The sequence below is a fragment of the Rhinopithecus roxellana genome, chromosome 14 (genome assembly GCF_007565055.1).
Source record: "Rhinopithecus roxellana isolate Shanxi Qingling chromosome 14, ASM756505v1, whole genome shotgun sequence".
NCBI lineage: Eukaryota > Metazoa > Chordata > Mammalia > Primates > Cercopithecidae > Rhinopithecus > Rhinopithecus roxellana.
This window is the reverse complement of record NC_044562.1, coordinates 115,620,963-115,648,567: the sequence shown is the minus strand read 5'-3', so window position 1 is coordinate 115,648,567 and position 27,605 is coordinate 115,620,963. Positions and strand designations below refer to the sequence as shown.

Sequence of the window (27,605 nt, the reverse complement as noted above, 5' to 3'; positions counted from 1 at the left end):
GGTGGGGGTGGGGCTAGGTGTGTCTGAGCTCAGACTCTCCTTGGGTGGGTCTTGCTGTGGCTGCTGTGGGGGATGGGGGTGAGATTCCCAGGTTACCGGAGTTTTGTACCTAGGAGGATTATGGGTGCCTTTGCTGAGTCGTTCAGGTTGTCAGGGAAGTAAGGAAAGCCAGCAGTCACAGGCCTCACCCAGTTCCCATGCAAACTGAAGGGCCAGCAGATTGGACACAGCAGGATAGAGAGTTACTGCGCACCCCACCACAACATCCCTGAGGTCTGTTTCCAGGTGGAGGCTTGAAAACTTGCCCTGGGATACCCACCTTTGAGCTGCAAAAGAAAAGGGCTTTGTTCTTCCCTTGCCTGCAGAGTCTGCATACCGGATTTGCACCTTCCCCTGAGTTCTGGCCAGGAGGCTTCTCGCCCTGTTCAAATTGTCACAAAATTCAGCTAGAGATTTCCTTCTCCCTGTGGAGTTTTACCTCCTGCTCCTCTGGTCACTCTCCTGATGGATCCCTGTGGTGCCAGGCAGGAATGATCTGCTAGGGGATACAGTGAGCTCCCAGTGCCTTTCTGCTGCTTTTTCTACCCATGTATTCCACTAGGCTTTCTAAATTGACTCAGCTCCAGGTAAAGTCAGAAACTTCTCCCACAAACAGACCTTCAGATTTTCCAGTGGGGATGTGTGTTCGGGAGAGGAGGGTCTCCCTTTCCCTCTTCCATAGCTGGGTACTCACAGTATTTGGGGTGTCAGTCCTCTTCCTTCAGATGGTCTGTCTCAGCATTTTCAAAATATTATTACATTGTCTTTTAGTCTCCATTGTTTTTGATGGAGTGTCCAGCCATAATTCATATCTTCATTCTCTACATAATGTGACATTTTTCTCTGTTTGCTTTCAAAATTATCTCTTATCTTTGAATTTTAGCAGTTTCACCACATATACCTGGGTGTGATTTTCTTTGTTTTTTTTTTTTTTTTTTTTGTTTTTGTTTTTTACTTGGGGGATCACTGAGTTTCTTTAACGTCTAATTTTAGGTTTTTTTTTTTTTTTTTTATCAAATTTGAGAAATTTAGACCATTTACTTTTTCAAATTTTTTTCTGTTATATATTGTCTTCTCCTTAGACACCAATTATACATATATTAGATCATTTTATATTTTCTATAGGCACCCAAGGATCTATACATTTTTCTTCAATCTTTTTTCTCTCTTTTCTCCAGATTAAATACTTTTTATTAATCGGTCTTCAATTTCACTGACTATCCTGCTATCTCCAATCTGCTGTTTAGTCCACTCAGTGAATTTTTAATGCCAGTTATTGTACCCTTTAGTTCCAATGAGCTTTCTATAGAGTTGAGAGTTATCAAAGGGTATGATGTTAAAAACTGAGAGTTTTAATTTGGCAGCTTTTCCTTTTGGCTAGAACTGTGGGAGAAGTTTGTGGCTGAGACAGCCAAGGAACTGAGATGTTAGGGCATCAATAGAGTTCAGAAATGTGAGAAAGTCTATGAATCTAAAGATAAACTGGATACCAGTTTATATCAAAGGAAGAACTTTGGAGCAGGGAGAGAGAATAGGAGATGTACCAATCAATGCAGAAAATAGTGCAGGTGATGATAGATACCTGGAATAGAGTGGGACTATTAGAAGAACAGAAATAAACATGAATGAAACATTGTAGAAGTTTTGAAGCTTCCTTGGAGAGTAAGAATATAGTTCTAGAATAATGGATTGCATATTTAACTGAGCTGAAAGAGCTCAAAGCATTCTGGCAGTAAAATGATTTGCACCAACCATATGCAATTCTCCCAAAAGTCTCTGACATAGGCGTGGATAGGCTGATGATAAACTCTACCTCAATAGCAGTATCTACTCTGCCCAAATATTTTTTGCAAAATTCATGTCATATTTCTATCTAGCTTTGGTATTCACCAACTCTACCTAAATCAACTCAACATAATAACTTATATAAATGTATAGACGGAGATTATTTTTCAATTTACAGAAGAAATTAATGTTAGAACTCTTTTTATCAATCAGCATGCATCTGAGTTTGATCATGAACAAAGTAGAAACATGTATTTTTTACAATGGGATTATTACACTCAAGTCTGGTTTACAAATGTAGTCTGGAGAAATTTCAACACTCTCCAGATTTTGGATCAAATGAAGTAGTACTGAAGAGGAACATGGATGTTAGAACTTGAACTCAACATGTCCAGCACAGCTCCTTAGGAAATTATCCCAGCCTCCTTCATGCTTGTAAGCTAAACAAGCAAATTGTGGCATCATTTTTAAAGAAAAATCCCTTCATTACACAAAGGTAACACAATAAGATGATAATCTCATACATTGATATGGTTTGACTGTGTCCCCACCCAAATCTCATCTTGAATTGTAACTCCCATCATCCCCACTTGTCGTGGGAAGGATCTGGTGGGAGGCAACTGAATCATAGGGGTAGGTTTTTCCTGTGTTGTCCTCATGACAGTGAATAAATTTCAGGAGATCTGATGGTTTTACAAAGGGAAGTTCCCCTGCACATGCCCTCTTAAATGAAAACACCCAGACTTTGTCTCCAAAAATGATATAATTAATCTGCCCAAATAGTAGCAATGGAAATACACTTCTTATGCCCTACCACATACCTGTGATCCCTGAACTATTCCCTGCATGGCCCTGTGCAGCCATAGTACTTTGCACTGGTTTATGTATTTCCTTTGTGGACATTAAGATTTTTCACATCTGAGTTCTGTTTTTGTCATTACAGTAAAGATTTACAAAACAATATGCTCTTTACTTCTTTCCTTTTCTTCTGTGTTTCTGCCTTTCTTTCTGCCTCTCTCTCTCCAGCTCTTTTTAACTTTCTCTTTATTTAGTCTCTGAAGGAGTTATATTAATTTATATGTCTCTTTATATGTCTCCTCATTTACTCCCCCATTCCCACACTCACCCTTAACTTCCAGGCTCTCTCATAGTCTTGGAACTTTCTTGGGTAAAGGGAAAAACCTTCCATGCAGAAGGAATAGTAAGAATTGGTCTTGGAGGGTATGTAGTTAACTTCATTATACTTCTTTTTTGGTTCATCTCTGTGAGACACAGAAAGTTGTGAGAAGATTATGGTTTACCTTGAAAGTTGTGCCATTTACCTGGGGCAAGAAAACAATGTCAGGTCTTGAGACTGGAGAGCCAGGGACCAAATTTGACCTCAAGAGCTTAGACAAAGAGGTTGAAGAAGGGCTCTTTCCAGATGTAATTTGTAGCCAAGATTAGAAACCCCTCAGACTCATCTATCTGCTATCACAGCATAGAAATGCCTGGAGAAATGTTTGTATTTAAGACCTAAAGTAGTTGGTAACTTTGGAAGTCCAATTCTGGGAAAGCTTGAAATGAGTTTAAATGAGCAACATAATTGAAGATAAAGACTTTCACCTTAAACCCAGGACTACTGATATGGTCAGTGACCCTAGATCACCCACATTTTCTTCTTTAGTAAATATATGTCACCCCAAGTTGCCAGGCTTCTGTATTTCAGTGTCAAATCACTGCAGGGCTTCTAGCCACAGGCTGGCATGGCACCTGATAGCCTAAAATCAGTGTTTCAGCAGCATAAAGGCAGCAACTACCAAAAAATAAGAGGACTATTAGCTGACTGAGAAGGTTTCCTGGATTTCTGTCAGTAAAAGATGGTATCAAATTAGGCCTAGATCCTAAGATGGTGTGGACACTGCTGAAGTTCTTAGAAAAATTCCAAGAAAGATAATATCAAGGAGGGAAGAATGATATTATGTGTGATAGACAGAATGGGACTCCATGACATTTAATGTGAATATTAAAAGTAACGAGCTGCTGTTCTATGCCCTGAGCTGAAGCAATTTTTGCCCCTAGCCAACCCAGAGGTCACATGCAGACAATTGCTGCACACACCAAAGTGCCTGCAGCTCTTTCTCTCTCTCCCCCCATCCCCTTTATCTCTTTCTCTTTCTCTAGAAGGAGCCATAGGAGCATGTTCAGCCAGTGAACAGCACCCAGAAAAATTGGGAGTTAACAACCCAGAAGCAACCCTCAGCCCTTTGGGAATTCATGGATAAATGTCTCAACTTTCTTGCTTCTCAAGGAGACAGTTCATAGTTGTGGTCCACAGTATCTCAAAAGGCCCCAGGAAGATTGAGCCTCAGGTGCCCATGGCAGTAACCTACTCATTTGCAGCCTCCTTCCTTCCCTACCCTATCTTGCTTCTTCACTCTCTCACAGTACTGCCTACAACTTTTTCCCCCTCCAACAAAGAGAGACAGAGATGGGGAAAAAAAAAACTAACCTGTACCCAAATCCTTGCCTCAGGCTTTGCTTTGGGGGAAACAAAACTGAAACAAGCCTACACTATGAAGAGGGACGCTTCTGTTTAATCTATTTGCGCATCTGGCTTCCTACTAGACTCAACTCTTTGGAGAAAAGGACTCAGTATTCTTTGCATCTACCACATCCTGATATTTTAAAATTAAAAAGACTTTATCAGGTCTTTAAATATTTATCGAGCAAATGAATGAGATACCTGAAAAAGTCCATGTAAGCTACCACATTTTCTATCCTATAAGTAATGTGTTCAGTTTATTGGGTAAAAGCAAATTGGTGACAACTATTATAGCCAATGAATGGTATCTACTTCTAAAAAAAATGTCCATTTTTGCTTTTAGCGTAGTGAGAAGCAAAGATGAACTCACTATGCTAAGTGCAAAATGGGCATCTTTTGCTAGGCCTACCAAGAATTCACTGAAGAATTATCCACCACACACACAAGGGCACATACACACTCACACACATGCACATACATGCAACCATGCTTGTATACCCATATATACATGCACACACACACACACACATGACTTCTCCCAGCAAGGCAACACCAATACTATGCATGTCAGGAAGCGAAACAACACAGTTCAGGCAAAATGCCTTTTCATTCCACACAAAAACATTTGACAGAGTCCATCCAGACTGGTGAAACAAACTTAGAGAACCAACTAGCTGCTGTCAGAATGGAAAAATATCTGAGACCCCGTATTGAAAGACAATAACTCCAAACGTATTTCTGTCCCTTACTTCTTCTGCTAACTTTTGTATCTTTCTTTTTCTACCACTACCCCAAATTAACTACATCTCTGATAGGACAAAGTATGGTCCGACATCAGTATGTTTTTCAGTCTTATATTTTGTATAATCATTTTTGAGGTAAAGAAGCCATAACGTACCATCGGGGTGGAAGGTGGGTCTCTTGGATGAAGTAGATATTCCAGTGTAGTCATACTGAGATGAGGCAGCTTCCAGAGTAGGAACAGAGGGCTGGGAGACAGGCTAGAAACCCAAAGGGGAAGAAACTCCTTTTATTTTCTGTGTCAGCTACAGATGCGACTTCAAATAAAGCATTAAAATGTTCAATAAATTCCTGGTGGTTAGGGGTGAAAAAAAAAAACAACAAAAACCTTAGACAAATTAAATTTAACAGAGTCTAACTGAGCAAGAACGATTTGTGAGTTGAACTCCCAAACCAAGTTCAGAGAGATCAGCCCCGCTGCATGGTCAAAGAAGATTTATGCATAGGAAAAGGAAAGCAATGTTCAGAAAATGGAAGTGAAGTACAGAAACAGCCAGATTAGCCTAATCAGACTTTGCCTTACTTGAACATGATTTCAGCTACTTGTGATTGGCCGAAACTCAGTGATTGGCACACGAGTATAGTCTGTTTACATATCCAGTTAGGTTATATTCACTACCTACGAAGAAACCTTTACAATATGTAAAGAGGCAGTTTTAGGCTAAAGTTAATTTAGCCTAAAGGGAGGAGTAGTGGCAAATGGGGAGGAATTGCTAGCTGGCTGTTGGCACAGGGAGGCAGGCCGGGGGTGTCAGAGCTTTGTAGAGTGACCCTGTGCAACCACTTTATGAATCAGTGGTCAGTTATTTTGTGCTCTACTTCTTCAAGATGACCTAACCTTCAGTAAAGTTGTGTTCAAACTCTGCAGTGCAGTCTTAGCTAGTAGAGGTTAAGAGAGAGGATTAATGTAGGGGAGGCCATGCCCTGCTCTCTAAGTCCTGAGTGGTGTTAACAGGAGCAAACAGCAGGAGAACAGAAGACAGCATGTTTAAATAATGGAGAAAACAGACCAAAAAGACCCAGGGAACCAGTTTCTACAGAAAACAGCACTCAGGACAGTTTTTACAAACGACAAGAATCACGTTTTGATTGTTAGCCCCCAGGTCCTTTTAACGTGGTCGTGGCTGACCATTCACGGAAGTCTTCAGTTATGTGCAGCGGGAATCTGTTTGTTCTGTGTGATGATGATGACACCAGATTCCTCAAGAGACTCCCGTGGTAGCAGGCTAGCGCCTTCTCTTGAGAGTCCATTGCAAATATTGCCCAGACATTTTTCATCTCCCAACTATTTGGCAGGAAAGAATAAATATCACTTATTGATTACAGTGCTAGTTTATTGCAATGACCAAGGTTAATGATTTGTTCATTTTAACTAGACTGATGTGTTTACATTAATCATTAGGGTCCAGGAGCAAATTTTATGGAATTTGAATTTTCTCCTTGATCTTGGCATTTCAAAATGTAATTCATCAGTCTCTGAATTCTTTTCTGCCACTTGGACATCAGCCTGTTGGACTTTGCCTTTTAATGTAAATCCACTAGGGTTAATCCATGGATGTTAAATTCTAGTTCTCCTCCACATCGATTTCTAGGGCCCCTTTCTCTACACCAACCAAAACAAAACCTACATGTAGAATATTGAAATGCATTAAAAATTGAATATTGAATAAGACAATGCTTTTGAAATTTTTATATTAGGGCACATTTCCAAAGAAGCTCTTATACACCGATAGTCCAAATATCTTGACCTTCAAGAAACATGAGAGACAACCCTGTAGCCAGCCCTTGGCCTAATTCAGTTGAGTCCCAGAGCTGACATTATTTATGGCAACATAAGCGGTTGGTTGGAAGAATGCCCAGGGACCTTGGCATCATAGGTACTTAAATAAATCAAATGATCCAGAAAACCAGGATTATGTGAGACCTCCACTTGAACTGCCAGCTCCCCCATACCCATTGGCAAATTCAAAGGGCAGGGAGGACCCTCATCTATTACAATAGAGAGCAGGGCCAGGGAGAATGAGGGAACCCAGCCAGGCATGCCCAGTGTTTAACGACATGGAGACCTTGTAATATGATGGTAGGGGGCAGAAAGAGAGCGTGCCCCCGGCAATGAGAAATGCTGACAAGAGCGCTTCCAGGGCAAACTTGGCTTTGAGAATCCAGGCTGTTCCTCGGGACCTTGTCCCGAAGCTCCACTGAAGCATACTTGCATTTTAAATCAGGTTTTGGCTTTTATTATTTCTATCATTTTACTAAATACCTTTACCCCTGTGGCTTGAGTTTTTAAAAAATGTGGTTATCTTGCAGTCTCAAACATTTCTCAGAAATTTGCCCCTAGGATACAAAAATTCTACCTGAATATTAAAGAAATACAACCTTACCATCCAAAAATTCAGGATAAAGACCAAAAGATCTAATTGAATATTGACCACATAAAGGCTATCTTGTTTATTTCTTACTTCCATATTCTTTCTTAAAGCAAATTTAAGCAATCTAGTCAGTTTTTCATTAGATCTTCCAGCAAGATCAGCAGGAAATTGGAAATGCTGCATTAGGATATTTAGATCATAAGTCTCCAAAACTGGAACCACATCTGTCTGCTGGTTCAATGAAGGCTCGGAAAGACCGATGAATATTACATCAGCATAACAGAAACACCAGCAAATATGCAGTGAGTTACAACTCGAATGCATCCAAGATGGACTGTACTTCCTTAAGAGTTAATTAGTCACTGCACATATAAATAATCTCACATGTTCTAATTCTCTATCCCAGGCAGGGTACCCCTGGATTGCAGCCTCCTGCTCCATTTCATGACTAGGTGTTGATGTGAAAACTAAGAGCAACTAATAAAAGGGGTTGGTCCCACGGAAAAGCAAGCATTCTGGGCTGTTACCTCTCTGACCTCCTTCTTTGTGTCTCTGGATTTTACCCTTGTATAAACATAACCCCCACAGGCCAAAACAGTGGAACAAAGAGCATTCCCCACCAGTACTTATCTTCAAAGTTTCAAGTCAGTGAAAATCTGATAGCTAGCAACTCATGGTCTTATTACTTGAAACGCAAATGCAGATAGAATAAATTTAAAGATGGGAAAGGTTTGAGTATGGAAGTGAGAAGAGAGACCAAGAGAGAAAAGTGTCCCCACATTGCCACATTTAGCTTTAAAAAGTCCCTCAAAGGTGTGTCCCCACATATTATTTAGGGTGCTGGCCAATCACAGTACCTAACCCACCCACATCCACTTTTAAAGGAAATTGCCCACCTAGCTGCTATGGGCACCACCAGGCACCCATACCCCCTTGCCTGTAAGCCATGCTATTATCCCCACTATTGGACCACAGTTTCCTGGAGCAGAGGCAGCCAGCTTCTAGGCTGGACAGGGTCCTCTGTGGGAGCCTAGAGTGGAAATGATTTCCAAAACAAGAAAGCACTGAGCAAATCAAATTATGCAGTAGGAGCAAATGCAGAAAAGTGTAAGATAAAAAAGTGACAAAGGCCAAAAGAGCCAGAGTTATGAGGGATTTGAACATCTGAATAAGCAGAAGCTACATCGTAGAGAGAGGGTCAGGGAGCCAGTTCCTGGGAGGAGGGCTAAAATGAGAAGACACCAAAAGGAAGTATAATTGGAAAGTCACATTAAAGGTATTGCAGTAGAGAGAAGATCCAAGCTCTTCTGCTTTATAAGGGTCTTGAATCCCAGTGGGACTTTAGTTCCAGTCTCAGAGAGAACTGTCTGAACCACATTCTGTTCTGCCCAGGAGGCCTGGTTTCTACATTGCCTTGTAGCTGAAAGGCTCGCTTTCTTTTTTCCCCACATAGAAAAACTAAGCCTCAGATAAGCTGGGCTAATGCTTTTCTGGTGGGCATATTAAAGTCTCCTTATGTAACAAGCATCAAGGACAGCATAGGAACACTCCAGATGAATTTACTTTTAACTGTCGAGTGCAATAGAACTGTTACCCATCAACAGCTTGAGAAGCAGGCAAAAGAAGGATAATTAAACCCAGCCTTTCAAATAAGCAGCGTTGCAAAGGTTACAAAACACTGCAGAGTTGCCAAACTTGGTGAAATCAATTTCCATTTTGTTGCACTATGTGTCATGCAGAGATTGCTGAAACCAACAAAATGAAAAGCATTAATAATTGGTATTAATAGCTTGTACAAATTAATGTGCTTATTTGCCTAAAAAAATTAGCCAAACAATGCATTAAATGGAAGCCTTGCACATTATATGGTATGAAGCATAGAGACTTCCTATTGTTTTTGAAAATGAGGCATTTGAAGATGAGGAAATCTAAGCAGTTGATGAAAACTAAATGGAAATCTCATTGTCAAGAAAATGAAGTCAATTTAATGGAGTGTGGAAGGGGCATCTTAGTGACATCAAAACCACAGAAAATATAAAAGGCAGTGAATAAAATATAACCGATCTAAAATGAAATGGAAATAATTTAAGTTTGTAGTTGTTTTGCAGCACTTGCTGACTACCAAATACTTCAAATAGTCATTACTGGATCCTCCTGCAATGCCTAGGAGGGAGATGGAGAATAAATAATAAGTTCAAATGGGAAACCAAATGCTGATGAGTTAAGTACCTTGTGAAAAATATCTCATGGATTCAATTCAAACAGGTATTTATTGTTGGGCAAAGCCATGGTTTACCTGTTGGCTTAGTACAGGAATCAGTGCTGGGCATGGTGGGAGGTGGTAGGAACAGAGAGTTGAAGACCCTCTGTGCCCAATGTTTTGTTTATAATCATATCTCATGATATGCCCAAGCCATGTTCACTTCTTCCAGGACTGAGTTACAGGATTTCATGACTGTTAGACTCTGGGCTTCTTTCTCTGTTCTTCCTGTTCGTCTGCCTGTTCATCTTTATTAAGGATTCCACAGAGTTTGGTTTCTAACTGCTAACTACAAAGGATGAATATATCAAAAGTTGGCTAAAATTACAGAGTCTTAGAAATGTATTATAAAAAGGCAGAACTTCAGTTACATGGGGGCAAAACTGGGAGCGGGAAGAACCTGCCTCTCAAATGGGATAATATATGAGACTGCAAAACCATTTCCTAGTCACATCTTATAAATTACTCACCTTCACACCTATTGACCTACACAACACCATCCACCCTTCCTCCATTCAAGAAAACCACAAGCAGTAAGCTATTCCCATTCAACTACTTGATCCTGAACACCTACTCTGAACCAAGCATCTAGTACGTTACGGCATAAGTCATTCAAACTCTAGCTACTTACAAACTCTCAGAGCAGAGCTGCAAGAGCCAAAACTCGTTCCCTAAGGGTAAACTATTGCGCCAGGCTTGACCCCTAGATTTAAGGCACTGCTGAACACTAGCAGAGATCTCAAGACAGCAAGCATTGCCAAGCCCCTCGTCTGTGTGGTTTTCTTTCTCATCTGTGCAAATCTCCGATTACACTTTGCCTCAAGGCACTGCGGGCTTCTCTGAGTAAAAGAATTAAATGCTTATTAGGATTCTGCACGTGCACTCTGGGAACTGCATCCCACATACCATGGTGCTGTCCTTGCATCGTTAGCACAAACACTTACCCACGTCTGACAAGGGACATCAAACCACTTCAGGTAATTGCATTTCCAGAGCAGCTGATAATGAAACAGGGAAGATTTAGCGTTATCCCTTGCCTCACTCAAAAAGTAGATAAAAATCCAGCATTTTTGCTTTTTTTTCCTTCAATAATCCATCAAAGTTTTGCTTTAAACTATTTGACTGTTTTCTCTCTAATCATGAGCTCTAAGTTTTTAACCATGTTCATTTGTTTGCAATATCTGCTTTCTTACCTTATTTAATCATGGATTATCTTTCCACTTAATTAAACTCACTTTTTATTTTGAAACATTAAACATTAAACATTCTACAAAAGAAACATTAAAAAGAAAAATACACAAGTCATGTAGAATTATTCCACTATTCTATCAGTCAAATAATAGTTCCCTGCCCTTACATAGTTAAAAACGAGACATTGTTACAATTATAATCAAAATCTTTCTCTTGTCTTTCTTCAATTCCTGAATTCTTAAAGCCAGGTAAGTAGAAAAATGCTCAGATCCTAAATACTGCTGAAAAAAACATCCTCCAAAATCAATGTTGGACATTCAATTTAGGATTAATTATAAGAAAAAAATACCACCAAAACAAATGTGGGCATATTCGTCTGTTTTCACACTGCTAAAAACAAACATCCAAGACTGAGTAATTTATAAAGGAAAGAGGTTTAGTTGGCTCACAATTCACCATGGCTGGGGAGGCCTCAGAAAACTTACAATCATGGAGGAAGGGGAAGCACGCACCTTCTTCTCAAGGCAGCAGGAGAGCAAAGAGCAGGGGAAACTGCCGCTTTTAAAGCCATCAGATCTCGTGAGAAGTCATTTGCTATCATGAGAACAGCATGGGGGAAACCACCCTCACAATCCAGTCACCTCCCTCCCTGACACCTGGGGATTACAGGTCCCTCCCGCCACAAGTGGGGATTACAATTCGAGATGAGATTTGGGTGGGGACACAGAGCCAAACCAAATCATATCAGTGGGTTTACCTATGTTAGTTAAAATACTGCATTATTCCTTATTTTACATTTCCACTTAATTATGTATTCATTTCCTTTGTCAGATAAGATATAAAAGGACTTTTCTTGAAGATCTGTCCAGAAGGGAGGCATTCTCGCAGTCCATGAATGAATTTTGGTTTAAATATATTAGTTACAATGAGGATAACTCTTAATATTCAGGACTCATCTCTGACTCAAGATTGATTTCATAGTAAATCTAGTAATATACAGACATAACAAATGACTGACAACTTCAGAGAATTCTTCAGAAGACATATGCAAAGAGAGGAAACTGTTTGGGTGAGGGAGAAGGGACAAAATGGAGGAAGGTGAACAAGATGGCACAGTACCGATTGCTTCCGGGTTCTTCATCACCAACTTTCCCGCGCCCCGGAAAGTGCAGGACAACCGAGCATGCGCCAGGTGACATCAATCTGAAGAGATTGAAACTTACACGGCCACGCCTACCGAGACGCCCCATCACGCCCTTATCCTGCCCACTGCCCTCCCGCTTTCAGTACCAATGCATAAAAGTCTGCTGCAGGCAGGAGCCCGCGTGACTTCCTCAGCCCCCGCATTCATGGACCGGAGAACCTCACCGGAGAGCGCCGGTGCGACATCCCTGGGCCCATACCTGAGGACCGGAGAACCTTGCCCGAGAGAGTGTGTGCATATTTGCAATAAAAGGCTGCTGCTTTCTCATGTACTTTGGCCTCATGTTTAATTATTTAGCTCTCCTAAATTAAGACAGTTATTAAATTAAATTAAGACAGAAACAAGAACATATAATCTTCAGGAACCATTGACTTCTTGATTGATTTACAGTTGAGCCCTAAGGAGTGGTGGGCATGAGTTGGATTAATATCCGTTCTAGACACTGAACAGTGAACAAACATAAGGACAAAACCAAAGAAAATGTATTTGAAGCTTCCCCTTTTTAAGGCAGTTTTTACATTTTCTGCTTCTGCTCACCTAAGGATGATGGCAACAGGTCTGTACAGGTAGGAGCCTATGATCTTGGAGAAGTGAGTGTTTCTGAATGTTTAAGGTTTATTCATTCAGCATGCATTTATTAAGTACCTAGGATATACCATGTGTTTTAGGAGTCAATGTCTTACCCACCCCCATGTTTTGCAGGTTTCCTCTCATACCTGTCTACATTTGCAAGGTTGTGTACACAAAAGTGTATTCTGTGGAAGCCAGATGCTCGGTGGAACAATGTTTCTCTCATGGAATAGTTTGGGAAGCGCTGCGGGCTCTTTCCCCGCACTTGCAGATTTACAACGTACATTAATCACAATGGAGCACAATGGGAATTACAGTAGGCATGGGAGCTTCTTTATCTGTGTCTGCTTCTCGCTAGCTGTGTGCCTCGGGCAAGTCCATGCAGCTCTTAAAGACAAAGGCTCCCTCTCTTATCTCTGACATGATAGCATTGCCTCAGCCACCTTAACAATGGCCTCGCCACACAGCCTCACATTGTGGGAATCTGTAGCAGACACTTCTGGTTGCTTATCTAGATGCATTTCTTCCTGCCTCCTTTCTCATTCCTGCTTTGTTCACATATCTAGCCTCTACCGTGCACCACACATGCCTCGTGCACCACACATGCCTCGTGGACAATGAGCTTCCTTTAGCTGAAGTAAGCCAAGGGTGACCACAGCTTTTTGGCTTGTGATTTGCTGGAAAGCTGGGCAAAGGCCTTTGCTTGGAGAGCTTCCAGAGGCATCCCCCTGCCTGTTTTCCTGGACACTGGGTAGGCAGTATGCCACAGCTATAGCCATCTAGTTACCAAAGGATATGAGGGAAGGGAGAATCAAAAGAACAGCACAGAATGGGGCTGGAACCACTGGACTAAGTCCACCTTGAAGCCCTCTCTCTCTCTGAACCTCCAGTAATGTAAGCCAGGAAATTCATTTATGCCAATTTGGGACTCTCTGTTATTTGTAGTTGAAGCTATCTGATGGCTACAGCATTCTACAAAAGATGCCTTCCCTGACTGAGGATACTCAAAAATTTAATCAGAGTTTATCTTCAAGACCTGCTTGCCCCATGTTGCCTGTCCTCCAAATATTTGGGAAATATTTGCATTGGAACTGATTTTGAGTCTGAGCTTAGGTCCTGTGGATGGGCTCACCTTGCACATTGCTTTCCATGGCTTCTTACTGCCGCACTCAGTTATGATGCCCAGGGATTCAAGTCAGTGCTCAGAACCCTTGACATCCTGCTTGCCTGGAAGGGGCCCCAGAATCCCTTCCTGAAGCTCCCACTTGTCCTAGGCAACTCAGGGCCATTCACAATGTGTCAGCTCTGCCAATCCACAATGTCCTCCACCTGCTCCCAGACCCTTAGCTGGAACCACTTTTCATGAACTAAAAAATTCCTTGTGTAGTGGCTTAGGAGACTGTGAGCTCTCAACACAGAGCTCTACAGCCTTATGTTGAGGGCCTAGGTTATTTTTTTTTCTAAAAAATGATGCCCTAAGACTCCCAGGGTGAGAACCGCCAATATCAGAATCCGATGCTTGTTAAAAATGAAGATTCTCAGACCTGCTAAATAGCATTTCCGGCATTGAGTTGCAGAAGCCCTATTTTTCACAGCCCCAACCAGAATGATCTCAACTCTGGATCACCCTAAAGACAGCTCAGCTTCCAGTCTCAGCATCTGATGAAAGAGAAGCCAAGGCAAGGAGTGAGGGGGCCTGGGCAGGAGACAGAATTGTGAAGATGAAAGGGGGGTGGGAAGAGTCATAGAAAGATGCTGCACTGTTTCAGATACACAGTAGAGGAACTATGCCTAAAGGCGGACTCAAATCACAACAACTGTTTTTCAGTTTCTTGGACTTGCACCTTTGCGCATATTAGCCTTTGTCTTCTGGCATGATTTGCACCCAGACACAACCAGCATCACCTTGTCACCCTCGACAAATCCTATAGTTGACAACACATAATGAGGAAAAATAAAATAAAATAAAATGTCCAGAATCCAAAGGTCATAGCAAACTTTGTAACTGGTGAGCTACATGTCACAAAAGTTTTGCCTAAGGATCATTTCACGAATGTAAAACATAGTTTCCCGATTTCATGCCACACCTCACCTCCCATGTCCATGCGTGTCCTCATTGTTCATTTCATGCTTTGCGTGGCTTCATAAGTTCCTTTCCAGTGAGAAAGAGAAACCAACCCAGCTTCGCCTTCTTCCTTTTTCTTATGAAATATATTCTACCCAGTGATTGACATGACAGAATGCAGATTGTATAGAAAGTAATGCCGACAATTTCTGACTGCTTTCATTCAATTGAATTTAGGGAGAGCATTTACACATGGGTGGGGAAAAGGTGTTAGGTAACTTTTTTTTTTCAAGGAATGATTGATGGATGGAATTCAAAGTTTATTCTAGAATGTAGATCTATTGAAAGTGGACCTTTGACAGGCCATTCCCTCAGATCTTCCTCATATTCATAGCTAATCCCCTTGTCTCTTTTATACTAACAAATCTACATGTTCCCCATCTTTCCTCACTCCACTGCTACGATTCTCATTGGACATTTTGACACCAAAGTATTTCTCCTTTTCTTACTCACTAGGGGCAAATTAATGTGAGGCCTGGGATGCGTGGCCATTCCAGGTCCCTATGTAATAGACTTTAAATATCTATGCAGTGAACTCTAATGATTGAATTTATTTTTTGCATTCTAGTTTTTAAATTACATTGAAGATACCACAGAGTCAACTTAAAGTGCATAGGGCTTTCAGATTAGAACTCAAAGATCAGGTGTTGGAGTCTGGGCCTTCTGATCACCAACATCACTTCCATCTTTTATTCTTTCCTTTGGTGGCTCCCAAAGTGGCTGTGTTTCAGAATCATTTGAGGAATTTTTTTTAACTACACATTTTTTGACTCAATGCAGTGAATCTGACTTTGTGAAGTTGGGGCCCAGATTTATTTTTTTACAATATCCCCCAAGCAATCAGGCCGATACCAGGGACACATTTACTGAAGACTTTTAGGGAGCACTTCTATCTGGTACAGGGGTTCTTAAACTTGCACATGCATCAGAAGCACCTGGAGGCCTTTTTAAATCACGGGTTGAACCTGCAGAGTTTCTGATTTAATAGGTCTGAGATGGAGTCTGAGATCTGCATTTCTAACAAGTTTCCAGGTGATGCTGTTGGGCCACACTTTCAGAGCCATGCCTGTAACCGAGGTTGCTTGTGTCTGTGTTTATTACTCATCAGCATACCTATTATGTGCCCAAGGACCAGGCTTCAGAAAAAGGAATGATCCTCTTACATCAGAGGTAACACCTGGATGAGCATTATAATCACCTGAGAGCTTTTTTCCGTTTGTTTAAATTTAACTTTCAGCTATTGGGGGTAGGCTTCAGCTTCATCTCAGAGCTACTGAATCAACATCTCCAGAATGCCCTGGGGACTTGTTTTGTTTTGGAGTTACTCAGAAGATTTTATTATAAGGATTCGAAACCATTTCCTTAGATGAGCCAGTCTTGTGAGTTCATGAATAACTCACACAAAAAATTATTTTTTATCTGAAATTCAAATTTGATGCGGCATCCCGTATTTTTATTTGTAATTCCCTGTTCACTCAGCTGCCTTTACCAGAAGCTTGTTTCCTCTGCACTCCTTCCTTTGCTCAACATACCCTGATTTTAAATGCTTAAGGGAGTGGAAGTGAGACGTGAAATCCATATGAACTTGATGTTCAGGGTAAAGAAGAGAAATTATTTCATCAGGAAAGAAAAAAACACACACAAAAAGAACTTCATTAATCTATACAGCAGAAACAAAATCAGGAAAGAAAAAAAAAGGTGCTGTCTAATGTTTTTTTTTTAACCAGACAATTTGTCAATTACACAGTCTAAAGAAACCCTGGGGAATAAAAAGATGCCAAAGATGCTATTAAAATTTCCAAGCGAAGCCCTACATAATTAATTTCAAACAAGTATAAGCTACGAAAACCCAAATACTTCAAGGTGCTGAGTGAAAGATGGGATAAATCTACATTAGGCTTCAAAACTGATGCTACCAGGTGAGTCTAAGTTTGGGCCAGAGACAGGGAGATAATGATGTCTGCTCCCTCCCTGTTTGATAGGACTCTAAGGAGCCTTAAGATGAAACGCTCCCGGTGCATCAACGATGAGAAGAAACACAAATATAGCTCAGCCCCTGACATTAGTACGTAACTACTAAGATGGAATCAAATACATGAAACAATCAAAACAGAAGACAAATTCACTGACTCAGAAGACAGAGAAAACAAGGGAAGTGATTTGGCCAACCATTGCTCAGGTTGAGTAACCACCATTAGCACCATGGTCCCTGCAAAGAAAGCTTCTTTCTCCTTAAGCAGTCTCGACATCCCATAGATCAGGGGTCAGCAAATTTTTCCTGAAAAGGGCAAGATAGTAAAGTTTTTAGACTTTGCAGACTATACAGTCTCTGCTGCATCTCTGCAACCCTGCCATTATAGCACAAAAGGAGACACACACAATACATAAACAAGTGGCCATAGCTGTGTTTTAATAAAAACTTATTCACAAAAATGGGTGGTAGAATGTATTTGGCCTGTGGGCCACAATTTGCCAACTCATGTCATAGATGAGCCCATGTGGCAAGGATAGCATCACTAATAGAGTCTACAGGGCACCCAGCATTCAAATGATGGATATTTAATTAGGGTGAAAAACCCATTCCATTAACTCATCACTATAAATACAAGGGCAGAGTGTTTAAAGGTCATCCCAAAGTGTGACTGAAGGCAGGAAATCAGAATTCTAGAAACAGGAAGAAGATGCGCATATGAAATTCAGAGATTGCATTATAAGTGGAAAGAGAAGAGAATGGGACCAAATATTTTAGCATATATTTACAGAAGTTCTCTTGGTAGACATGGCATGCATAAAGAATATGACTGAAGGAGGAAAAGGGACCCCCCTTGCCATTTTCTCTGACTAGAACTTTTGAAGCTACTACTGCTGAGGGTGCATCATATGACAAAGTGTCATCTTCCTTTATCAGGGAGGTTTCCCAGATATTCTCAGATCACTAAGTTTGCATTAGCACCCTAAAATGCATCTCTCCCCCAAAAGAAAAAAGCTAAGTAGCTTAAGCATAGAATTTCATAGTTTAACACATATCACCAACGGTGCATGGACACAAATGTCAGTGATCTATTTTATGGCCCTGGTAACTGTTTCACCAGAGGTCTCCACATCAGTCAAGAAACACACAAGCATGCATTTACGTTGTATAATTTAAAAGCTTTATTTCCCCCCACAATGAGCAAATAGATTTCATATTAGTTCAACTGGAAGTTTTCTTCGTGGCAGTTGCCTTTCTCATTCACTAGCCTGTTGGTGGGGAAAACTGCTTTCTCGTGAGGGGAAGGGTTAGATTTCATAGAGACGTTCTGAGCTAATCACATAAACAAGAGGGTTTGACCTGGCAGCCTCTGAGGCAGTCAAGTAGGTCAAGAAATTCTTTCAGCTAAAGGCCTAGTCAGGTGGGACTAGTTGCCAAGATCCTCTCTGCAGAACTGACCAAACGTAGCTCTCTTTGACCAGGAAGCCTGGAAGTCAGACCATCTACTCAGGCCCTGCCAAATTCCCATCCTCAGTCCTGTGACCTCATGTGGGAACATTTTATCAAAGCAAACCAATGGTTTTCGCCTTGGGGTCCAATGTGCACTCTTCACCAAGTGCAAGATTGATCTTCACTCCAAAGTTCACCGTTCACACAATTTTTGGCTTGTGCTTTAGAGGCTGGTCTCTGCCTCTCCTAGGAATGCTGGCATCACAGCAATGGAAGCACAAAGACCCAGGCGAGCACTGGTAGGTAGGGTGTGGGGGCACCGCTGCCAGATGTTCTCTGAGCGTGCATTACGGCAAACACTGCATTAGTGTGATTGGTGGGTAATTCTACATTGCAGATCATTCCTTCACAGCAAGACCTACACTCCTGTTACAAAAAGGAGAGAGGAAACGACAGTGAATAATAGGAAGAAGAGGGAAGCGGCAAAAGAAAGAAAAAGAAAGAAAGATAAAAGAAAGGCTTCTTCAGCTCTATCTGAAGACAGACAATTGGAATTGGTGATCCAATTTTGCGTCATCTAGGCTCTTGGGTACCCTTCCCCCACGAATGCCAATGGAACGGAAGGGAAAAACCATGCTGAAAGTCTTTTATCCTAACTGTGATTTATCTGCATCAAACCCAACCCAAGCATTAGCAAGGCAAAGAGGAAGAGAAACTGAATAAGAGTGCTTGATTGAATCCACAAATCTTCTAAAGGTTTGTAAGGGAAAACACTCAGACAAAAATGAAAGCTAGGAACCTTTGGGATTAGTCATTGATTTTCTTTCCTAGTGCTACTTGTTAGGGGATAATAATGACTGTGTATTGTCTATGCTAACACCTGATTCTTATCATTACAGCAACAATGGTTTGCTAATTATGGTTGCTGAGTGGTGTAAGGAAAAAAAAAAAAAAAAAAAAAAAAAAAGGCTTGTCCCTAACAGGTGTTTTCAGGGGATGTTTTCAGGTAATACCAAACCTTGCCAGGTACAATGCCTCAACCTGATAAACCTAGCCATTCATAGAGGCTTCCAGGATGACTAAGTATGATAAAGGCATCAACTTTAGGCATCCATATCAGTGGTTCTCAACCCTGGCTGCACATCAGAATCACCTTGGGGGAACTTTTTAAAAAGATCCTGACACCCAGGACCCTACTCTGGGGTTCCATTTCAACTGGTCTGGAAAGCCTGCCAGCCCACATCCCTCAACAACAAGCAGAGCTTGTAAAAGCTACCCAGGTGATTCTTGTGTAGCTACAGCTAAAAGCCACTGATTTAAGAATCATTTTCTGTACTTACAGGGTAAATCAAATTCTAAAACCTCATGATATGAACATACTTTCAAGTAATTCTTTCTTAAGCATTTCAGAATTCCAGGCGTATAAAGGAGTGAAATGCTCATTTAGAATGATAGAATGAGAACGTTACAGTGATCAATTGATCTAAAAGGTACCTACAGTTCATATTAAACTGAGGCTAATCCTTCAGACTCCCTTCCTCATCTAAGCAGAAGCAGCGGATAAAACAAGGTTTCCTTCATAAAAACTGTCACCATAGTCCTCTTGTCACCTTCCAGTGTCCCTTTGCAGTGTTCTTGGTGACTCCTGGCCATCAACAGAGCAGAGCAGGCGTTGCCATTTTCTTGTGGCTAGTTTGCTCTCAGGTCACCGGAGTTGGCCTTACATCATTCACCCACAGTCTGAGGTCTAGGGTCTAGCTCTGGAGTCTGGGAAATGCCGCTTGTTTATAGTAACATTATTTCTTTTTGAAGGACAGAAAGTCCAACTGTTCTTTGGTCTGCATTTTATCTTTGTATGGAGTCTTTCCTCAAAATGTAAACATGGTCAACATATTACTATCCTTCCTGCCTCTCCTTTGATCTACGACTTACGTTACTAGCATGAAAGTTTAGACAATAACACACACACACACAATCCTTACCGTATGTTCAGAATCTCGGCTGTGGTGGCAACCGACAAAATGACATTCACTTCTGGAGGCGCACTTTTTAGTGATGGATGTGCTTCTTCCGTGGCTGGTAAAGTGATGAACTGTCAAACAGTACTGTGTGTCTAGGCAAGAGGAAACAAAAAACAAAACCGAGAAACAAGGTAATTTCATTATCCACATTACAAAAGAGATCACTCAACAATTAATGCAGAAAGGACTCAAATTCAGGCCAGTCCTGGGGTTTCTAGGCAAGACATTTCATAGCAGTGAACTCTGAAGTTTCTAGGGGATATTTTTCAAGACACCAGCTTCTGAAGCACATGCGTGTTTTGAAAACGAATGTAAATGGGCACTCATCCTGTGGGTTCGGTTAGAGCTGAGGAAAAACTGAAAGCATTTATTTTATCAAACCATGGGTCTGCTCATTTGATATGAAAATATTTATGTCTCTGGACCTCTCTCTCTCTCTCTCCCTCTGAAGCACGTTCTCGAAATCTAAAATAAAATGAAAATTGTGAAGGTAAAATGCAATGGGGCAGAACACTTGTTTCATTATTCATCATTTTTCTTTTATCTACTAATAGGCCATGTGGTGAGCTGGGGTGAAAAGCAGGTGCTTTGAATTACACATCACGATCACCTTTTTCACTCATCTGTTAATTGCAAACACTGCAATTAATTTTGTACCAACCTACTAATTTCTATTCTGGTTTTAATTCTACCAATATGTTAGACTTTTCTCATCAATGTATTTCCATTTTTCTCCTCCTCTTTAATTAACTCTTACTTTCCCTGTTTCCCACCCACCACCTCCTGCTTAGTATAGCTACAGTACCTCATTTCTAACCAGAATTATCCTTAAGGTTTTATGCCACTCACATTTTATTACTTAGGGTTCTTTCAAGAAGTTTCATTCAATATCCTAGAACATTATTCTTTGGTTCTGTGTCTCTTTTATACCGGAGGCCAATGAAATGCTTCTTAGTTTATTGATCAGAGACTACAACAGCAATGCCATGGAATGGGAAAAAAATTGGACTAAAGTTGAGAAGATTGGGCTTATGGAACTGCCTCTGTTATAGGTGAGCAAGTCATGTTAGATCTTTTGAGCTCATTTTTTTTGTTTTGTTTTTTTGTTTTTGGTTTTAGGAAAATGATGATAGATAACAAGTGTCTTGGTGCTTTGATAGGGTGGTGGTAAGCTTTACATAATACGAACAGTAGCAAGCCCATATTGAGTGTGCACCATCAGCCAGGTACTCCTCTAACTTGTGTTCAAGCATTCAATCCTTACCATAAGCCTTAAGGTAAGTCACATTAACAGCCTCATTTTACAGTAAATTGAGGACAATTTCTTGCTTATGGTCACATAGGAAGAAAATGGTGAAGAGTAGGATTCTAACCCAGGAGGTTTTCTAGGGCTTGCACTCTTAACCAGAACATTATTCTACTCCTCAGTATACTTAATATTAAACCACGTGGCAATTGATATGGTTTGAATCTGTGTCCCCACCCAAACTTCATATCAAACTGTGAGCCCCAGTGTTGGAGAGGGGAGGTGATTAAATCATGGGGGCGGATCCTTCATGAATGTTTTAGCGCTATCCCCTTAGTGCTGTTCTTGTGACAGTGAGTGAATTCTCATGAGATCTGCTTGTCTAAAACTGCGTAGCAGCTCCCCGCTCTCTTTCTTGTTCCTGCAACCACCATGTGAGATGCCTCATTCCCCCTTTGCTTTCCCCTTTGCTTTCTGCCATGATTGTAAGTTTCCTGAGCCCTCCCCAGAAGCCAAGAAGATGCCAGAATCAGGCTTCCTGTACAGCCTATGGAACTGTAAGCCAATTAAAGCTCTTTTCTTTATAAATGACCCAGTCTTAGGTGTTTCTTTATAGCAATGCAAGAACAGACTAATACAGTGATATAATGTCGAGTGCCCTATAAGAGTAGCTGACTTCCAGATTCAAAAGGAAAGGGAGCCGCTAAAAGTTCTGGAGAAGACATTTCAATTTCTATTCCAAACAAAGAATCGAAAACTGGTAGCTGCATGTGTTCATACAGAATGGCACATATGCTAAGGCAGCCCTAAAAAGTCAGCGTAAAAGCCAGGGTAAATAAAACAAGAAATGTCATTCTTGTCATATCCTGTTACACAGAGAACTTCTTTTAACAACCCCGACAGACCACAGAAGTGAAGCTGTAAAGTGAAAAGGAAACCTGAGATGACAAAAGAACAATAGCCGTAGGCCTATTTGCCCCCAGAAATGGTTGACTATCACTCCCTGAAATGACAAAGTGAAAAGTAAGAAGTTACACCCTCAATTAGAATTCCAGGTGGTTAGTGTCTTTGGGACCTGCCTGGCCTATAGTCAAGAATGGTCCTGTCATGCCATGCTGGAATGCAGGGCCATTCTGTATTGAGCCCATTAAGAATCAGCCTCTCAGGTGGATGCAGCAGAGCTGACTCTCTTCCACCCTTCCCATTTCTGATGGTTTTTTGGTGATGGAAAGCTGCAGCTTCTCCTTTGGTTCAGCCATGTTTCAACAGAGAAGAAATCCTAAAACCCAGAAATAGCCACACATCATCTTTGCCTGCATGCTAAAATGGCTTTGGTTAACTAATGACAAATTGGAGCATTATCCACAGACCTAGTAGGAACAGTGTTTTGGTACAATTCAAAACAATAGCATGATCCATGAAGATAATGCCTAATAGGCTGGACATCAGTGCCGCAGTTTACTACCGTTCTAACCCTTGCTGCCCAGTTTTCAAGGCAACTTAAAGCAAATTGTTAAAGGATGATACTCTCTGAAACAAAGTAGTAAAGAGAAGCATCAACAAACCTTGAAAACTTTGAAATAAAGATAAATTTCTGTTGAAAATATAGAAATAAATCCCCAAATATATACAATCACGCATGCACATACACTCATAAGCGCACACACAACTTAAGGATGGTCCCTTGACAGAAATGTAAAAGAACCTCAAGAAAAACATATTTTGGTAATTAATTATTCTTGAAAATAAATAACAAAAAACACTGTCCATACGGATGTCACAGCCATTTGTGCTAATTTATGGCATAAGATTCTCAGGCATAGTAGAGGTCTCCAGTGTGTAGTATTTGTTGGCTTCACACATTGGTTTTAACTGGAAGAGATAAGGATATGCCACTGTTGTAAATAATGTGGTATTGGAATTTCCAAAAGATTCCTGGTAACAGTAGACCAAAACCAGTTATCTCTAATTCTGTAAGAGTTTGTTTTTCTTGGCCTTTTATATCTGAAAAACCTAAAATACAGTACATCCTAAAATCTGAACAACCCAATCTCCTCATAAGTAGGGTTTTAACATTTCAATTCATACATCAGCACATTCTGTCTGCTTTACTTCCAAGTTCATATGTATTTAATCATTCACCTCCCCACCTCCTCTGCTCCTACCAACCTAGTCCAAATTCTCATCTTCTGTCTGAAGACAAGAGTCCTCATTTGGTGTTCCCTTCTACTCTTGTCCCCAACCCTCCATTCTCCACACAGCAGCAAGTGCAATATTTTGGAACACAACTGCTGTGTACTCCCTAGCTTAAAACTCGCTACTGCCTTCTCATCACCTTTACAATAAAATCCAAACTATCAGAAAAAAGAAGCTCTTGCATGTCCTGGCCCTTGCTTCCCTCTCAGATCCTTCCTCCATCTCCCACTAAGCCTCTGCAGCCAGTCTCCTTCCTGTTCATTGAAGAGGCCAACTATCAACCTTGAAAACTCTGCATTTGCGATTCCCTCTTCCCAGTATGTTCTTCCTACAGATCTCCACATGGCAGCTTGGTGTGGTCACTCAGGTCTTAGTTCTAAGGTACAGTTCTCAGAGAAGATTTCCCTGACTATCTAATCAGAGACTTTCATTCATTCTGTCAGCAAATATTTACTGAGAAAACATGGGCCAGGCACTGGATTAGGCACTGGGATATATCAGTAAACTAAACAAACTAAAAAGATACTTGAAAGTTTGTTAAATGAATGAATGAGTTTCCCAAATATCAATGTATCTCAAGAGTACAGAAATCATCCTTTGTTTTGAGATGGTAAGTATGACTTTTCTAGACGTATAATCAAGTATTTCTGAAATTCTGAGAATGACTTAATCAATATTGTGGTCGATGTGTTCTCCCTGGTAAATAACATTTAAGAAATTCTTCCTTAAGGTACTCAACTTCAATTTGAGGCTTTGACACCAGTTTCCAAGAACTCTCAATATAGTCTGATGTTCAGATAGGCTCAGAAAAAAATACATCTGATTCCTAAAGAACATCATCAAATCAGGAGAGATTCAAAAGAAATGAGATCACAGAAGTCTTCCAAACTCAGCACACTTACTTTGTGGACACCATTTGTCTTCTGCCCATCTATTGCAGTTATAATTATCCCCTGCATTTTCACAAGTAAAGCACTTGAAGCTATTTGGAAATGGTGTAGCTTTAAAGAAAAAAGCAAAATGAAACAGTAAGTTACAGAAGACAAAAATTTCAAACATCGAATATGGCACAAAATTAGCAACTTTAACAGATGAAACAAAACTTACAAGCCTTCATCCTTACGATTTCTGTTTCTAGAGAGCTAGATTTACCCATCGGGCTTTTGGGGACTTTTCTTTATTCCCTTTTGTTTAAATGTCTTCTAAGAATTGCCACTATAGAGTAATGAAAGTGGTCCCACAGCTACTTTGAAAGATGCATAGTATTGTTCTATTATCATTTATAATTTGGGAATAAGTAGGGGCTGAGGGGGTGAATGAGGGTGGGAGAGGTATTGGAACACATGTGTCATCCCTGAAAAGAACTGGAGTCAGATTAACCTGAGTTTGAATTCTGTTCTTCCCACAGATTAGTTGTGTGATTTTTAAAATTCTAAGATATAATAATATTTATATTAATAATGAAGATGCCCATGACTTGCAGAGGTATAATGATTAAATGGGGGGTTGCAAGCAAATACCTTGTAGTCTCTAGCACATCAGATCATGCTGGTTTCTGTCCATATGCACTTCCAATACAGCTACATTTAACCTCAAACAAGTAATCTCATCTGATAATATGCCAATTATCACAACATTAGACCTTGGCCAGGAATATAACATTTAATATGAGGATGATAGTAATTCTTAAGCCCTTATAATTAGACTAGTTTGTTATGGAAAGAAGGATTTCTGAGTTGCTGGCAGTCTGGACTGAGAGCAACTTGTCTTTACGCCTTTTTTTTTTTTTTTTTTTGCCTTCTTGTATCTTGTAACTTTAGTCGACAAGAAGAAAAAACTAAAATAATTTGACATTTCTGTATAGACCAGGTATAGGACCCTGTGTACAACTTTCAATTCTCCCATTTCTGTAAGACAAAGACATTGTTTCATCCTCTTCGTTCTATTAGTAAGACGGTAACCATCCTAGTAATATAACTAGAAGTTGGGGTGAAAATCAGAAAGCAGTGGGAATTTCAGATAAAGGGGAGGATATGTATAGTAGCATAAAACAAGAACAAAATATCAAAAGCTAAAGTTTGGAGGACAAGAAGTTAAATACTGAGGATATATTTCAGTTTTGCCTATGTTCGAAAGCGTATTAGGTAAATAAATAAATAATGACATCCATTTTCACCAATTAAATCAGTACAGTTAAAAAATACTAATATTCAATGCTGGTAGCTAAATGGTTAAAGTATAAATTGGCACAACCTTTTTGATTTAGTAATTCCAATTCCAGGAAATCTATTCTAAGGTCATTAGCCAACTGAAGAGAAAGTGCATTTAAAAAGATAATCAGTGAAGATTATTTAACATTTAGGTTGCTTGTGATTTATTTTTCTTTCTGATATAAAGTGTGGGGGAATAGTGAAATAAGCTACAGACCAGCCTTATGATTTTTTTTTAATGTAGAAGACATTAAACTATCTTCAAAGACATTGGGAAATACTCAAAATATGTATAAAGAGAGGAAAAACTGTGTAAAACTAAATTTGTACCATCTCAGTATATCACATATATAAATACACATACATAGAAAAAACACTGGAAGGAAAACATTCCAAAAGAAAAACTCCTTTGAATCTTGAGGTTATGAATACATTTTATTTTCTTCTATATGTTTTCTGTCTCTGGAATTTTCTATAATGAACATGTATTACTTTTTTTTCTTTTTTAAAATTATTTTTTTCTCATCATAAAATTGTACTAAGCTTAAAAATTTCAAAATTTGTAGAGAAGTTAGGGTCTATGAAAATGATGTCTGTGCCACGTCTTTCAGCTATCAGTATATAATTATTACCAATTTAGGAATGTATAATGGTAGTTCAAGGTGTATATGTGTAGTATATGTATGTATATGTACATGTGTAGTATACATGTGTATATATGCACACACACAGAGATAACCATCCCAAATAATAAAACACAAAGTAAAGAACAGTAATGATATAGATCTCATTTAGGAGTAGTATAAGAAGAGGGGGTTCTCACACCTGACCATGTATCAACAGTATCAGGAGAGCTTCTTAAAAAAGAAAAGCAGGGAAAAAAAGAAATAAATATATTCTGCATCTCACCCTCTTGACTATTAAATCTCTGGAGAAGTGATTAGGGATATGCAGTTAAAGATCCTTTCATAATGATTCTGATACTCTTCCAGGCGTGGGAACTACAGGCACTCACATGTATACCAAGTAATTTTTTATTTATAAGAATCACTCTTTAATAAAGTATATCAAAGAAGTTTTACTTGTCTAAAAAGAAAGGAGGGTTAATGACATATGTATACAAATACATATCTATACATATGCATGTAAAATGTATTAACATATATGTTCTATAGATGATATACACTAATATTTGCCTATCTTTAAACTATTAGTGGGAAAGTTGAGTCTTATGTAACCTTTGCTAATGGTGATTATGCTTGGTAGTTATGAAAATCCCGGTGATATTTCCTTCCAAATTTCAAACAAATAAATCTGCTTTCAAAATCCTTAATGGCCATTTGAAAAAATTAATAGATCATTTATACAGAAACATTCAACAGCCAATTTCCTTCTCCAGGGAAGACACAAAGAACAATGAATTTCCTCTACTATGCCATGATTAGGAATGGTGTTTCAGAAGTGTGTGTTTGTGTGAGCTCCGTCGCTCAGGCTGGAGTGCAGTGGCGCGATCTCAGGCTCACTGTAAGCTCCGCCTCCCAGGTTCACGCCTATTCTCCTGCCTCAGCCTCCTGAGTAGCTGGGACTACAAGCGCCCAGCACCAGGCCCGGCTAATTTCTTGTATTTTTTAGTAGAGATG

General features: G+C 40.0%; 1 protein-coding gene across 3 annotated transcripts in view; it reads right to left on the bottom strand.

The window, feature by feature from the left end:
- Positions 1-18,000: 18,000 nt before the first annotated feature.
- Positions 18,001-27,605, bottom strand: part of LYPD6B (LY6/PLAUR domain containing 6B) — a 188,397-nt gene continuing 178,792 nt past the window's right edge. For all 3 annotated transcript variants that reach the window (XM_030915975.1, XM_030915976.1, XM_030915977.1), the window contains 3 exons: positions 24,658-24,756; positions 20,275-20,405; positions 18,001-18,718 (listed from right to left, as the gene is read on the bottom strand). In XM_030915975.1, the coding sequence (XP_030771835.1) occupies positions 18,554-18,718; positions 20,275-20,405; positions 24,658-24,756 (395 nt within the window). In that variant the 3' untranslated portion in view covers positions 18,001-18,553. The remainder of the gene's footprint in view (positions 18,719-20,274; positions 20,406-24,657; positions 24,757-27,605) is intronic.